The sequence below is a fragment of the Haliotis cracherodii genome, unplaced genomic scaffold (assembly GCF_022045235.1).
Source record: "Haliotis cracherodii isolate W230 unplaced genomic scaffold, xgHalCrac1.p SCAF_10, whole genome shotgun sequence".
NCBI classification, from domain to species: Eukaryota; Metazoa; Mollusca; class Gastropoda; order Lepetellida; family Haliotidae; genus Haliotis; species Haliotis cracherodii.
The window spans coordinates 44,676,953-44,690,474 of record NW_027266265.1 but is presented as its reverse complement, the minus strand read 5'-3'; the positions used below and the strand labels follow the sequence as shown (position 1 = coordinate 44,690,474).

Sequence of the window (13,522 nt, the reverse complement as noted above, 5' to 3'; positions counted from 1 at the left end):
TCCTCGAAGGGAGACAACCGAGGAAGGATTCATTGACTGTAAAGTGACCCTTTCGTTTACGTGTTTAAACATCGACGTTGATGAAGATAAAAATGGTGGTTACTCTTGTCAGACAACTTAGCTAATCAATACACCCTATAATGCTCCCATTACGTTTACCAATAACATAATAGAGTTCCCTGGTAAGACGCTGTGGGAGCTTAGTTAGATTGAAAACTAGTGTAAACAACAGTTACATGAAAACTTGTCGTTTTAATACAGTTGATACCAGTGAGAATTACGAACAGAGGCAACATCCGTTTTGAAAAGAAATTGTATATAAGGTCAACATTGTCTATTTTAAGTTTCATGTACTCTCGCGTTAAATACAAATTGATCGGATGGTGGTTCAAGGTTCGGGCGATGAGGAAGGTAAAGCGGAAACAAGATTAACCCTACAGGTGTCGTAGGGTTGTAGTGCACGATAAATTGTTATACCGCATCGCGATAAATGTGCCAACTTTACGATGCACGCCTTTTTAATTTAAAAAAAAAACATGTATCTGCATCAAAGTTGGTATGTGTTGCGGTGGAAAAAGTCTGCAAAGTTGTTTCAGAAAAGGGTCACGTTCAATTATATAGGAATTTATATGGTACCAGGATAAGACCTGGTCTCAACAATCTAGGATTTTCGTACGAAGCGAATTGATGGGTCGCGTGATGTGGCTCGGTACACCGACGGCGTGAATCGTTGCTCATGATATCAACCAAACGTTTGTCTGGTTTGACTCGATTATTTACAGGCCGCCATCATATAACTAAAATATTGCAGCTTTAAACAACAAACAAACAAATCACAAACATAAATATTGCAGCGAAATCTCAAGTAATGAGGGGCGGTCGGGTAGCCTAGTGGTAAAAGCGTTTGCTCGTCACGCCGAAGACCCGGGTTCGATTCCCGACATGGGTACAATGTGTGAAGCCCATCTATGGTGTCCCCCGCCGTGATATTGCTGGAATATTGCTAAAAGCGACGTAAAACCATACTCACTCACTCACTCACAAGGAATGAATTAAAACGAATATCACCCGAGTTTCTTCCGGGGTCAAATATGTTTATATAAAGACAGGTTGATAAAAGTTCTCCGATATCCGTTCTGAGGCCTGCATCATACAGCTGGAATATAGCTAGGTGCGACGTTAAACAACAAACAAACAAACAAACACATATGTGATACAGTTCAAAGGATCAATGTTCATCATTGCACTGAAATCATGTCATTCTTTACAGGGGCGTTTCTGGTGCCATACGCCATTATGCTGGCCATAGAGGGTATACCACTCTTCTTCCTGGAACTTGCGATCGGTCAGCGTCTGAGGAAAGGAGCCGTTGGAGCATGGAGCCAGGTATCCCCCTACCTGGGGGGCCTTGGCATCGCCTCTGCCGTGGTGTCCTTCAACGTGGCCCTCTACTACAACACCATCATGGCATGGTGCCTCATCTACCTCGGCCAGAGCTTTCAGAGTCCTCTCCCCTGGGCGTCATGCCCCCATCGGGTGGAGGGCAATAGCACAGTTATTCTGGATCCTGAATGTGAGGTAAGACAACATTCTTGTCCCTATAAGCGTCCTACCACAATCAGGTGAGACACCCCCCCCCCCCCACACACACACACACACCCCACACACACACACCCCCACCCCCACCCCACCCCCACCACGCGTCCTACCTATATAAGTGACCAACCAGGAGAAATACAATTATACTATGATGTCATAAGACGTTTGACGTCAACGTACTTCAGTGAAGATAACCATGTGTGATGTCATGTATTTCTGTAATAAATATGAATTGAAGCTTGTGAATTGTATTTATGTGATCCGAAGAAAGATGCTGTAGTTTTCAAATATAATGAAAGTCAAATTGTTATTCTTCACCCATAGGGTGCCATATCTCATGATTGGTCACATAGAATATAATATTTATAATTTACATAATTGCTATTAACCATAAAACAAAAACAAAATTCTTGCTCGGTGCTTGGAGGTTATATTATATTTCATCTGGCGTTTCATTGATTACGGTAATATAATTATTGATTACAGCATATGATACAATATCCATTGCTCTGTCGTATAAAGTAGGTAAGTGGTTGCCCGTGGAGATCCAGGGTAGAATAGGTCTTCAGCAACCCATGCGTGCCATAAAGGGCTATGCTTGTCGTAAGAGGCGACTAACGGGATCGGGTGGTCAGGCTCGCTGACTTGGTTGATGCATGTCATCGATCTAAATTGCGTGGATCGATGCTCATGATGTCAATCGCTGGATTGTCTGGTCCAGACTCGATTATTTACAGACCGCCGTCATATAGCTGGAATATTGCTGAGTGCGGCGTTAAACAACAACCAAACAAACAAAAGGTAATTGGTAACCCGAATGCTACTGGAAGGCTGGTATATGGGCTAATTCATACGCGTTTTCTAAGTTTGTTCCACTAATTCTTGTCTTCATTCACAATCTGTCCCATGAGTCTGATGTTATCTCTTTCCCTCTCTCATAAGAAAAGCAGCCCCACCACGTACTTCTGGTACCGCGAGACGCTGAACACTGCCCCCACCGTGGAGTCCCCACCCCACCTCAACTGGAAGATGTGTGTCGGCCTTGTGGCGGCGTGGATCATTGTCTACTGCTGCATCATTAAGGGGATCAAGTCCTCCGGAAAGGTGAGTTGTAAACCCATTGTTATATTTAATTGCCGTTATGTTATTTTCCTTAACTTCTCTATGTATCAAGGGCGGTCGGGTAGCCTAGTGGTTAAAGCGTTCGCTCGTCACGCCGAAGACCTGGGTTCGATTTCCGACATGGGTACAATGTGTGAAGACCCTTTCTGGTGTCCCCCGCCGTAATGTTGCTGGAATATTGCTAAAAACCACACTCACTCACTTTCTATGTATTGTTTATTATAGGATGGTTTCAGGTACGAATCCCAGATTCGTCTTATTATGATCCTCGCTTTCTCAGCAACAATTCGCTGTAACGGAGTTGCGTCCCTTTATAGTCACAGGATCCACTGGTTTCAGGTTCGAACCCCAGATTCGTCTGATTATGATCCTCGCTTTCTCAGCAACAATTCGCTGTACGGAGTTGCGTCCCTTTATAGTCACACGATCCACTGGTTTCAGGTTCGAACCGCAGATTCGTCTGATTATGATCCTCGCTTTGTCAGCAACAATTCGCTGTGCAGAGTTGCGCCCCTTAGTTGTACGAAAACGTTAAAGCCAACTCACTCACTAAACAGAGTCGACCTTCAGTACAGGTGCTGGTCTATTATATACAGTGAAACCTCGTTAATTCGGAAACCCCACAATCAGGACACCTATTGCAGGGAACACTCAAACGTCATTGTTGGGTACCATGAATCCTTCAATTCAAACGGCAATTCAAACGGACGTTTTCAGTTAGAATTAGCTGGATTTCACTAAAATAAGTATAATTTGTTACCACTATTATCAAATATACATTATACATTTGCATCCTTTGGGGGTCTCTGTCCACATACTGCCGTAATATAGCGTGTCTATTCTAGACGACTCATCCCAGAGGGTACGAGTGTACGAACGAATATTATTCAGTACAAGCCTGTTTTCTCTTGACCATGTCTGACAACTCCCATCCTCATCCTCTCCCACACTTGCTTGCCTCGGTTTAAACAGGGTCATCTCCATTACCCCGGCGTAAATCACCGCCAACATAACAACCCACTCTCTTGAACCTGTCGATGACACTGAATTAATGATTAGCTTCCAGCCCACAAAACAATAACGATTGGCTGGTTGCTGTATGGGGAATACCTGTTCGATTTTAAAACAGCGCCCACTCCCAGGAAGCCAAGCACCGGTGTCTCTAGAACAACACCAGTGGCCTAATTGTCTGCGTGCTTAGAGACGATGATGTCCAACAGTAGTTTACTTCATGATGGGGTGTCGGGGATGCCTCGGAGACTACATCTACCTGACACTCTCCCGGACTTGAACCATTCACGAGCATCACGTCGGCAACGGACGCTGGCATTCATCTGGACAAGACTTCATCGATTCTTCGGCACCTTCTGAGCAGTCCGCCATCTAATCTGGCAAAGTGAAGCTCTGCGTCTGCCTCTGATAGTATCTCCTCCCCAAATACCCAAGTCGACGTATATTTATATTTCGCTCCTATAAATCTAATGATATACTGACATATTCTCGTGTTTAATGAAAGCTTGGGGTTTTGTATAGGAACACTCACACGTGTGTAGCTCCTCTGGACTTAGAGATCACTTTAGTTCATTCACAACAGAAGTAAGAAATGATTTGAATAATAAGCATGCTCCAGCAAATCCATGGATTATATTTTGTCAAAATTCATTTAAAAAGACATTAAACTGGTTCGAAAACCAGTTTCGACAAGAGAATCGCCATTGCAGCATCAACCCTCTGTGCGTGAGTTTCACAAGCGTGGTGAACGTGAACGCCCTGCATTACGGGGCTTATCTAGCTCGTTCAGCTTACAAACAGCTGAAACACTTTGTAAAGTGACTCCAACCAACTGAGTCACTGTGAAAGTGTCGTTATGTTCTTAGTGATAACAACTTCTTTCTTTTGAGTAGAGTGGGTGAGTATGGTTTTACACCGCTTTTATCAATAATCCAGCAAATTCAAGGCGAGGGACCCAAGAAATGGGTCTTAGAAATGTGGGGAATCGAACCCGGATCTTCGTAGTGACGAACACTTTAACCACTAGTCTACCCCACCGCCCTTTGTAAGAAGATATTGATATAACAACATAAAGTTCGACGAAGAGTTCAGTTTATCCTTTTCATCCCTTTTGTATATTCATAGAATTTGACCTTCAACTTCCTAACAAACAACCAAACCAGGTGCCTTAAAATAATCACTTGATCTTTATCATTCTGGATTCCGTTTCTAGGAGTATTTGCTTCGTCGTGATATTATTAAAGTTGAATTCAGGAAGTTAACACTGACTGTGTTCAGTATGGCGGAAGATGCATGTTTTCCTGATCATACGTACATCCCACAAACGCTAGTTCTTTATTCAGAAAATAAGATCTGCAGACTTCCAAATGAATGTTGCGAAACTGAAGGAAAATCATTGATCTAAACGGGTTTCAAAGTGCAGTAACGCTGACATGTTAAGTAATGGAATTTATTTAAGCGTTCAGCGTTTCCTGTAAAACTTTTTTACATTTTTCTTCCTCGCCCATGTGACTACTAATTCCTCTACCTCAAGAGTGCAGAACGCAATCTTCTCTTCCCCTCCCACTACCTCCTCCCCCACCATCCCCCACAGCATTCGACGACTCCTTCGCCCACCCATTCCTCCATTGTCGTGCATGTGGCTAACAATTCGAAGCACATACTACGTCACTGCACCCCCCACCACCACCACTTCCAGAATGGTTCTTCCTATGATTGCATCCCCATTACAAGTTGAGAGTAGTGAGTATTCAATCAACTCAGCCAGCTTAATAGTGTCTTGAAGAGGAGAAATTTGCTAAAGCGGAATTATTTGCTGATTATGGGAACATCGGTCTGGACAATGTGGTTACACTGATCAGATTGATGGTGCTTGTATATGCTTTCGACGTTGTAAATCTCCATGTCCCTAATTAAGGAGTGCCACGGGCATTTTCAGAAATGACTTGAAAGCATGTGGCGAGTTATGTGGATGGTAGTAATGGCGGATGTTGTTGGGTTACTTTTAGTATAGTCCAGAGGCGCGTTCCACAAAGCGATTTTAGCGCTAAGTCGATCACAACTGCCATACGTCAACATGGACTTACGATAATAGACCAGTGACAGGGGACACAACTCGTGTATACAACCATGTTCTATGTCCTCCATGTGATGTACGTGACAGGGGACACAACTCGTGTATACAACCATGTTCTATGTCCTCAAGGTGGTGTGCGTGACAGGGGACACAACTCGTGTATAAAACCATGTTCTATGTCCTCCAGGCGGTGTGCTTAACAGGGGACACAAGTCGTGTATAAAACAATGTTGTATGACCTCCAGTTGGTGTACGTGACAGGGGACACAACTCGTGTATACAACCATGTTCTATGTCCTCCAGGCGGTGTACGTGACAGGGGTCACAACTCGTGTATACAACCATGTTCTATGTCCTCAAGGTGGTGTGCGTGACAGGGGACACAACTCGTGTATACAACCATGTTCTATGTCCTCAAGGTGGTGTGCGTGACAGGGGACACAACTCGTGTATACAACCCTGTTCATTGTCCTCCATCTGATGTACGTGACAGGGGACACAACTCGTGTATACAACCATGTTCTATGTCATCAAGGTGGTGTGCGTGACAGGGGACACAACTCGTGTATACAACCATGTTCTATGTCTATAAAACCATGACTTGTGTATAAAACCATGTTCTATGTCCTCCAGGTGGTGTGCGTGACAGGGGACACAACTCGTGTATACAACCATGTTCTATTTCCTCAAGGTGGTGTACGTGACAGGGGACACAACTCGTGTATACAACCCTGTTCTATGTCCTCCATCTGATGTACGTGACAGGGGACACAACTCGTGTATCAAACCATGTTCTATGTCCTCAAGGTGGTTTGCGTGACAAGGGACACAAGTCGTGTATAAAACCCTGTTCTATGTCCTCAAGGTGGTGTACGTGGCAGGGGACACAACTCGTGTATACAACCATGTTCTATGTCCTCCAGATGGTGTACGTGACAGGGGACAGAACTCGTGTATAAAACCATGTTCTATGTCCTCCAGTTGGTGTACGTGACGGGGGACACAACTCGTGTATTATACCGTGTTCTATGTCCTCCAGGCGGTGTACGTGACAGGGGACACAACTCGTGTATACAACCATGTTCTATGTCCTCCATGTGATGTACGTGACAGGGGACACAACTCGTGTATACAACCATGTTCTATGTCCTCAAGGTGGTGTGCGTGACAGGGGACACAACTCGTGTATACAACCCTGTTCATTGTCCTCCATCTGATGTACGTGACAGGGGACACAACTCGTGTATACAACCATGTTCTATGTCACCAAGGTGGTGTGCGTGACAGGGGACACAACTCGTGTATACAACCATGTTCTATGTCTATAAAACCATGACTTGTGTATAAAACCATGTTCTATGTCCTCCAGGTGGTGTGCGTGACAGGGGACACAACTCGTGTATACAACCATGTTCTATGTCTATAAAACCATGACTTGTGTATAAAACCATGTTCTATGTCCTCCAGGTGGTGTGCGTGACAGGGGACACAACTCGTGTATACAACCATGTTCTATTTCCTCAAGGTGGTGTACGTGACAGGGGACACAACTCGTGTATACAACCCTGTTCTATGTCCTCCATCTGATGTACGTGACAGGGGACACAACTCGTGTATTAAACCATGTTCTATGGCCTCAAGGTGGTTTGCGCGACAAGGGACACAAGTAGTGTATAAAACCCTGTTCTATGTCCTCAAGGTGGTGTACGTGGCAGGGGACACAACTCGTGTATACAACCATGTTCTATGTCCTCCAGATGGTGTACGTGACAGGGGACAGAACTCGTGTATAAAACCATGTTCTATGTCCTCCAGTTGGTGTACGTGACGGGGGACACAACTCGTGTATTATACCGTGTTCTATGTCCTCCAGGCGGTGTACGTGACAGGGGACACAACTCGTGTATACAACCATGTTCTATGTCCTCCATGTGATGTACGTGACAGGGGACACAACTCGTGTATACAACCATGTTCTATGTCCTCAAGGTGGTGTGCGTGACAGGGAACACAACTCGTGTATAAAACCATGTTCTGTGTCCTCCAGGCGGTGTGCTTAACAGGGGACACAAGTCGTGTATAAAACAATGTTGTATGTCCTCCAGTTGGTGTACGTGACAGGGGACACAACTCGTGTATACAACCATGTTCTATGTCCTCCAGGTGGTGTACGTGACGGCGACATTCCCCTATCTCGTGCTCATCATCTTCTTCTTCAGGGGAGTCACACTGCACGGCTTCGAGAAGGGACTGGAGCACCTGTTTGTGCCAGAGGTGAGACTTAACCATGTGACGATTCTCCCGTTCTCTAATGCATGTTCCTCAGAGCGACCCCCTCCGTTGTGTGGTGGGTGTAGCATTGGCCGCAGAGCGGTAGGGCGACAGTTCGATCACCGGCTGCGCCAAACTCTCTCAGCAATTATGCAGAAATTGAGGGCGAATATTCTCAGCAAACAAACACTATAGTAAACACGAACAATGACATTCCTATTTGAAAATAGAATATTACAACACAGTGGTATGAGTCAGAAATGTACTTGTACGCCTGCTTAAAGTGCGGTTACCCCGAGCTTTGGCTAGACTCCCACTTGGATCATTACTGAACGCCGTATCTAGGATGATGTTACGCGTGTCTGCAGACAATCATATGACTTTCAAATGAGACACCAATTCAGGCTATAACTCTTGCAGACCAGTAAACTTCATTTGTTTTGTCTGAGATAAGAGCCACTGTGGCATCATGTGTAACTATACTGACGGTCAAAAGAAAGTGAGGTGAGGTGAGGTGAAATGGGGTTTAACGTCGCGTCCAAGATTACTGCGCTTATGTGTGTGTGTGTGTGTGGGTGGCTGCTTGTACTAGTCCGGACTGATGTCGATTTATAGTGCTAGCACACTGAGATACCATGCCGCAGTTTAACATGAATACCCCACTCAGACACAGTATACTGACTCCGAGCCGACCAGTCCTTGTTTTAGCCTCTTAATGCCGAGCGCCAGACAGGGTAACAACAAGTACCATCTTTTAACATCTTTTGGTATGACGCGGCTGGGGATCGAACCCCGGACCTTCCGCTCTCCGGGCGGACGCTCTACCACTAGACCACGGAGGCGGTGCAAAAGAAAGTAATACCATACACTTGAAAATTGGATCAGACCAAAACGTTAATAAAGTTATCAAAACGTTACAAGGCTGAAAACAGTCGCCGAAACATAAAACTTGTCCAAAACATAGCTATGATTCCCGTATCAAATACATCACTTTCGAATAACAAATTTTTATTTGTTTCATTTTAGCCACCATACAACATGGGTTTAAGCTTTCTTTTGCCTGGCAGTTTACTGTAAATCTGTAAATTAATGCGAGCGTGAATTAAATGCGAAAAATGGTCATTGCTCGCATTATTAAACATGGCATTTATATCAACAATAAGACATTTTGGATAGCAGAAATACCCACTTAGACATACGCTGCGTATTTCGCGCACGGGCCCGCCAAGCCATTTGGTGTTTGGTCGAAAAGGGTATGTCCGAAAAGGTGAGGCAGCCTAAGTGGGGCTTTTTAGGGTTGCTTACTTAATTTAATTAACAAATTTGGAATTTGGAAGGTGGAGGGGGGTGGGGGGGAGGGGGGGTGGACTAAAGGGAGTTTGTGTGTTTTTATAGGTTTTAGAATTTTAGGGTTTATTGGCAGCTTCTTTGTTGTGCTTTTATTTTTTTCATTAAATGCGGCCAAGTAGGCCTGTTTTTTTATGAGATATATGCCTAGTGCTTTAAATGTCTGTAAGTCATTTAGGGGTTTTAGTACAGTTGATAGTGTCATTTGATTGTTGCAATTTAGTGTGGATTGGAGTGTTGTTCTGTGTTGCTGGTAATGTGTGCAATATAGTATTACTTGTTCCGGCGTTTCTTTTAAGTTGCAGTGGGGGCATTTGCCGGTTTGGTGTTTTTTTAATTTGGTGTAGGTGGGAGTTTAACTTAGTGTGGCCTATTTGTAGTTTAGTTATTACACAGTCAATTTTTGTTTGTTTTATGATGGATTTTTTCTTTTTTTGAGTGGCTTTTGGAACATTTTCTCCTTGTGAGTTTTTTTTCATATTGGTAGGTTGATGCTTACTTCTTCTAATTTCAGTGTTGATTTGGCTGCTTTGTCTGCGTGATCGTTGCCAGACACTCCAACGTGGGCAGGGATCCAAACTATTTTTATGTCTTTACCTAGTTCACGTAGATTGTTGGCGCTTTTAATTATCTGTTGTATTAGTTTTGGGCGTTTTTTTGTGGGTTTTTTTTATGGCCTGGAGCCCACTTAATGAGTCTGAAAGGATTAGGGTTTTTTGGTGTCTATTTATTTGATCGCTGTGCAGGGATGTTGCTATTCCCATTAATTCGGCTGAGAAAATTGATTGATTATTTGGGAGCCTATATGATAGTGTCTCTTTTGTGGGGGGGGGGGGGGGGGGGGGTTCGTTGATATGGATGCCGAATCCTGTGCGTTTTGAGCCCGTCTGTGTAAATGTGACACCAATTTGGACATTTTTCGTGAATGTATGCTAATGTGATGGATTTAGCGGTATTTGGATCAGTTTCTGTATTTAGTCTGGTGGAGAGAGATAAGTCGATTTGGAGGGTTAGGAGTTTGGGTGTGAAGGTGTTATTTGGGGCTGTGTTTAACTGTAAATTATTTAGGTTGTGTGTATTAAGGTAATTTATTATGCGTTGAGAGATTGGTGTTAATTGGGGGGTTTTGCGAGCTAGAACTTGGAGTCTGGGGCTTGTGTTAGTTTTCAGGATCTGTTGGATTTGTTGGTTTTGTTGGGTTGAGGCCCAGTAATTTATTGTTAGATGTTCTCGGCGTAGATCCAGGGGTATTTCGCCTGTTAGTGCCTGTAGCGATATGCGCGCTGTGCCATGCTCAGTGCGTGTGATTATCTTCAGTGCACGTGCTTGATATTGAATTGAGTTTAGTTTATCGCTTAATGAGGAGTTTAAGGTGTTGTATATTTGGCATCCATAGTCTATTTTTGATCTAATTAGTGATATGTAAAGTGATAGTATGGTCTCCTTGGAGGCCCCCCAGTTGGAGCCTGTCAGGCAGAGTAATGTGTTTACGAGGTCTTTAGTGCATCTATTTGTTAGGTTTTTAATGTGAGCACCCCAGGTGAGGTGTTCATCAAAGATTAGTCCAAGGAATTTGGTTTCTTTTTGGAATTGTAAGGTTTTTTTTGTTTAGTTGTAGTTTGGGGGGGGGGGGGGAGGCGGTGTGTGCACGCATATTTCTGTGTTTGAATACTATCCCTGTGGTTTTTTCGGCATTTAGTGAGAAAACCCTTAAGTTTTATTTGCCCATATTTGAATTTATTTAATGCATTCTGCAGTAATTTTTTAGCCATATTTATGCTTCTGGTGCGGACCCAGAGGGCTCCATCATCCGCGTATTTGGAAGTTTGAATTTTATTGAGTATTTCCTCGAATAGGTCGTTAATCATAACGTTGAAAAGTGTTGGGCTTAGAATGCTACCTTGGGGTGTGCCATTTTCTATGGGACACTGGTCCGATTGCGTTTGGTCGATACCCACGGTTATTTTGCGATTAGTTAGGAAGCCTTGGATATAGTTTATTATTTGGCCTTTAAGTCCTTCTTTTTTTAGTTTTTTTATTAGCCCGTTATGCCATACCATATCAAAAGCTTTAGAGAAGTCTAGAAATATGCTTACTGTGTATTGTCGGTTGAGTTGGCCCGTTTTGACGTTTTGTTCTAATCGGGCGAGGTTATCTACGGTTGATCGGCCTGGGGAAAATCCACTTTGGTCTTGGTTTATTATATTTAATTGTTTTGTTCTAGATAGTGTTGGGGTCTATTTTTGACCATTGCCTCCATGATTTTACATAAGTTTGAGGTTAGGGAGATTGGTCGATAGGAGTTTGCTTCGTTTGCTGGTTTGTTCGGCTTTGGTATTGGGATGACCAATGCCTCTTTCCATGAAGTAGGAACCTGACCGTTTTGGTAGATGAGATTGTATAGTTTGAGTAGTGATTCCAGTCGATTTTTGGGTAGCAGTTTAATTAATTGGTATGAGGTAAGGTCTAGTCCTGGGGCTGTTCCTTTTTTCTATTATTTAAACAAATACAACAACTATGTTGTCGTTGTTGTTGCATTAAGTGTTTAAGAGGTCGCCTTCTTCCTAAGGTCGACCTGTCCCTCTTTGGGACTCCTGTGTGTGAGTAGGGTACATATATCTATTGTGAGTTTGGTATTCACATAATTTCTGTTTTTGTATTGATTTGATTTCTATTTTCTTATATTGATATGATTTCATTTATATCCTTGGCTGCTCTGTTTATATACGTTCGAGTAGCTGTCCATCTCTCAGAAATAGAGTTAGTTTGGCCTTCGCTATTGCATCTCTTGGCTTTAGGAGATCTATGACAGAGATTCTAGTAACACGTGAGCAATGGTTTCAGCCTGATTGCAAGATGAACAAACCTTGTCATAGTGCTTTTTGTGACCGAGTCTGAGGCGTGAGATAGCAATTTCAATTGTCCTTTCATCTGAGTAGGATTTTTGCTTTTGTTGGACCTTGGGTTGAATTTTGTATAGCCATCTGCCGATCTTACTTGCGTCCCATTGGGCTTGCCATTTTTCTGCTATGGAGGCTTTGATTTTGCTTTTTATCTCTAGTTTGCGAAAGGGAATAGGCTGTATATCCGCTTTGTCTAGAGCTAGCTTCGCCAGTCTCCTTTTTCATTTCCAGGAATATCTATGTGAGAGGGGATCCAACACAGCTCCACCTGTTGCCCTTGGTCTGATAGTTTTGTATATTCGTATAGAATAGTGTTGACTGTGTTTGGCCTGGAGTTTGAGTTTCTGCAACTGATGGCTTGACGTGCACTTAGCGAGTCTGATAGGACGACCGCCTTTGCTTCCGGAAGTTCCGGTATGCGTTTGAGTGCATGATGAATTGCCTCCAATTCAGCCGTGAATACTGATTGACCATCAGGCAGGCGAACTGAATGTGCGTGAGGTTTGGAGCTGTGGATATGGATCCCGTAACCAGCACTGTTGTTGATAGGATTCTTTGATCCATCAGTGTATATATGGGCCCAGCTGTCCCAGGTAGTTTGAATTTTAGTGATACCTACTGATCGTAGTAGGGTTGGGTTTTCTTTTTAGTGACTTCTGATGTTAAAGCAGTGTCAATTTTGGGAGTTTTTAAAGTCGAGGGAGGGTGTAACCCTTTGTATTGACTTTCTGGAGGCTGAATGTCATCACAATTGTGACTTCGAATGAGTTCACGTACTAATATCCCAGATGGCTTTAGGGAGGATTTTTTCGAGCTAGGGCTTCATCTCGAGTGTTTTTGTCTTGCCATATCTTTTTAACCAAATGGTTTGATGTTCGTCCCCAGTACGATAATATTGCCTGCTCTCTTCTTAGTTTCAATGGGTGTTCTCCCGTTTCTACTTGTAGTGCTTCTAGTGAGGTACCTGTTGCTGCGCCTGTGGCCAGCATTAGGGCTTTGTATTGTATTGTCTAGGCGCCTCAAGACAGTATTTGATGCTGAATGAAAGACCTCACAACCATAGTCAATTTTTGATCTGATACGAGATTTGTAGAGGTCCAGCTGAGTGTCCCTCGATGTGCCCAAAGATGTGCCTGAAATTGCCCGTAATACGTTCAGGTCCTTTTGACATCTGTTTTCCACATATTCTGTA

General features: G+C 43.5%; 1 protein-coding gene across 1 annotated transcript in view; it reads left to right on the top strand.

Annotated features, from left to right (window-relative positions):
* Nucleotides 1-13,522, top strand: part of LOC139451198 (sodium- and chloride-dependent transporter XTRP3-like) — a 61,865-nt gene that overhangs the window by 30,681 nt on the left and 17,662 nt on the right. Inside the window, exons 3-5 of the mRNA XM_071232943.1 lie at nt 1,271-1,578; nt 2,542-2,703; nt 7,973-8,083. Coding sequence (XP_071089044.1) covers nt 1,271-1,578; nt 2,542-2,703; nt 7,973-8,083 — 581 coding nt within the window. The remainder of the gene's footprint in view (nt 1-1,270; nt 1,579-2,541; nt 2,704-7,972; nt 8,084-13,522) is intronic.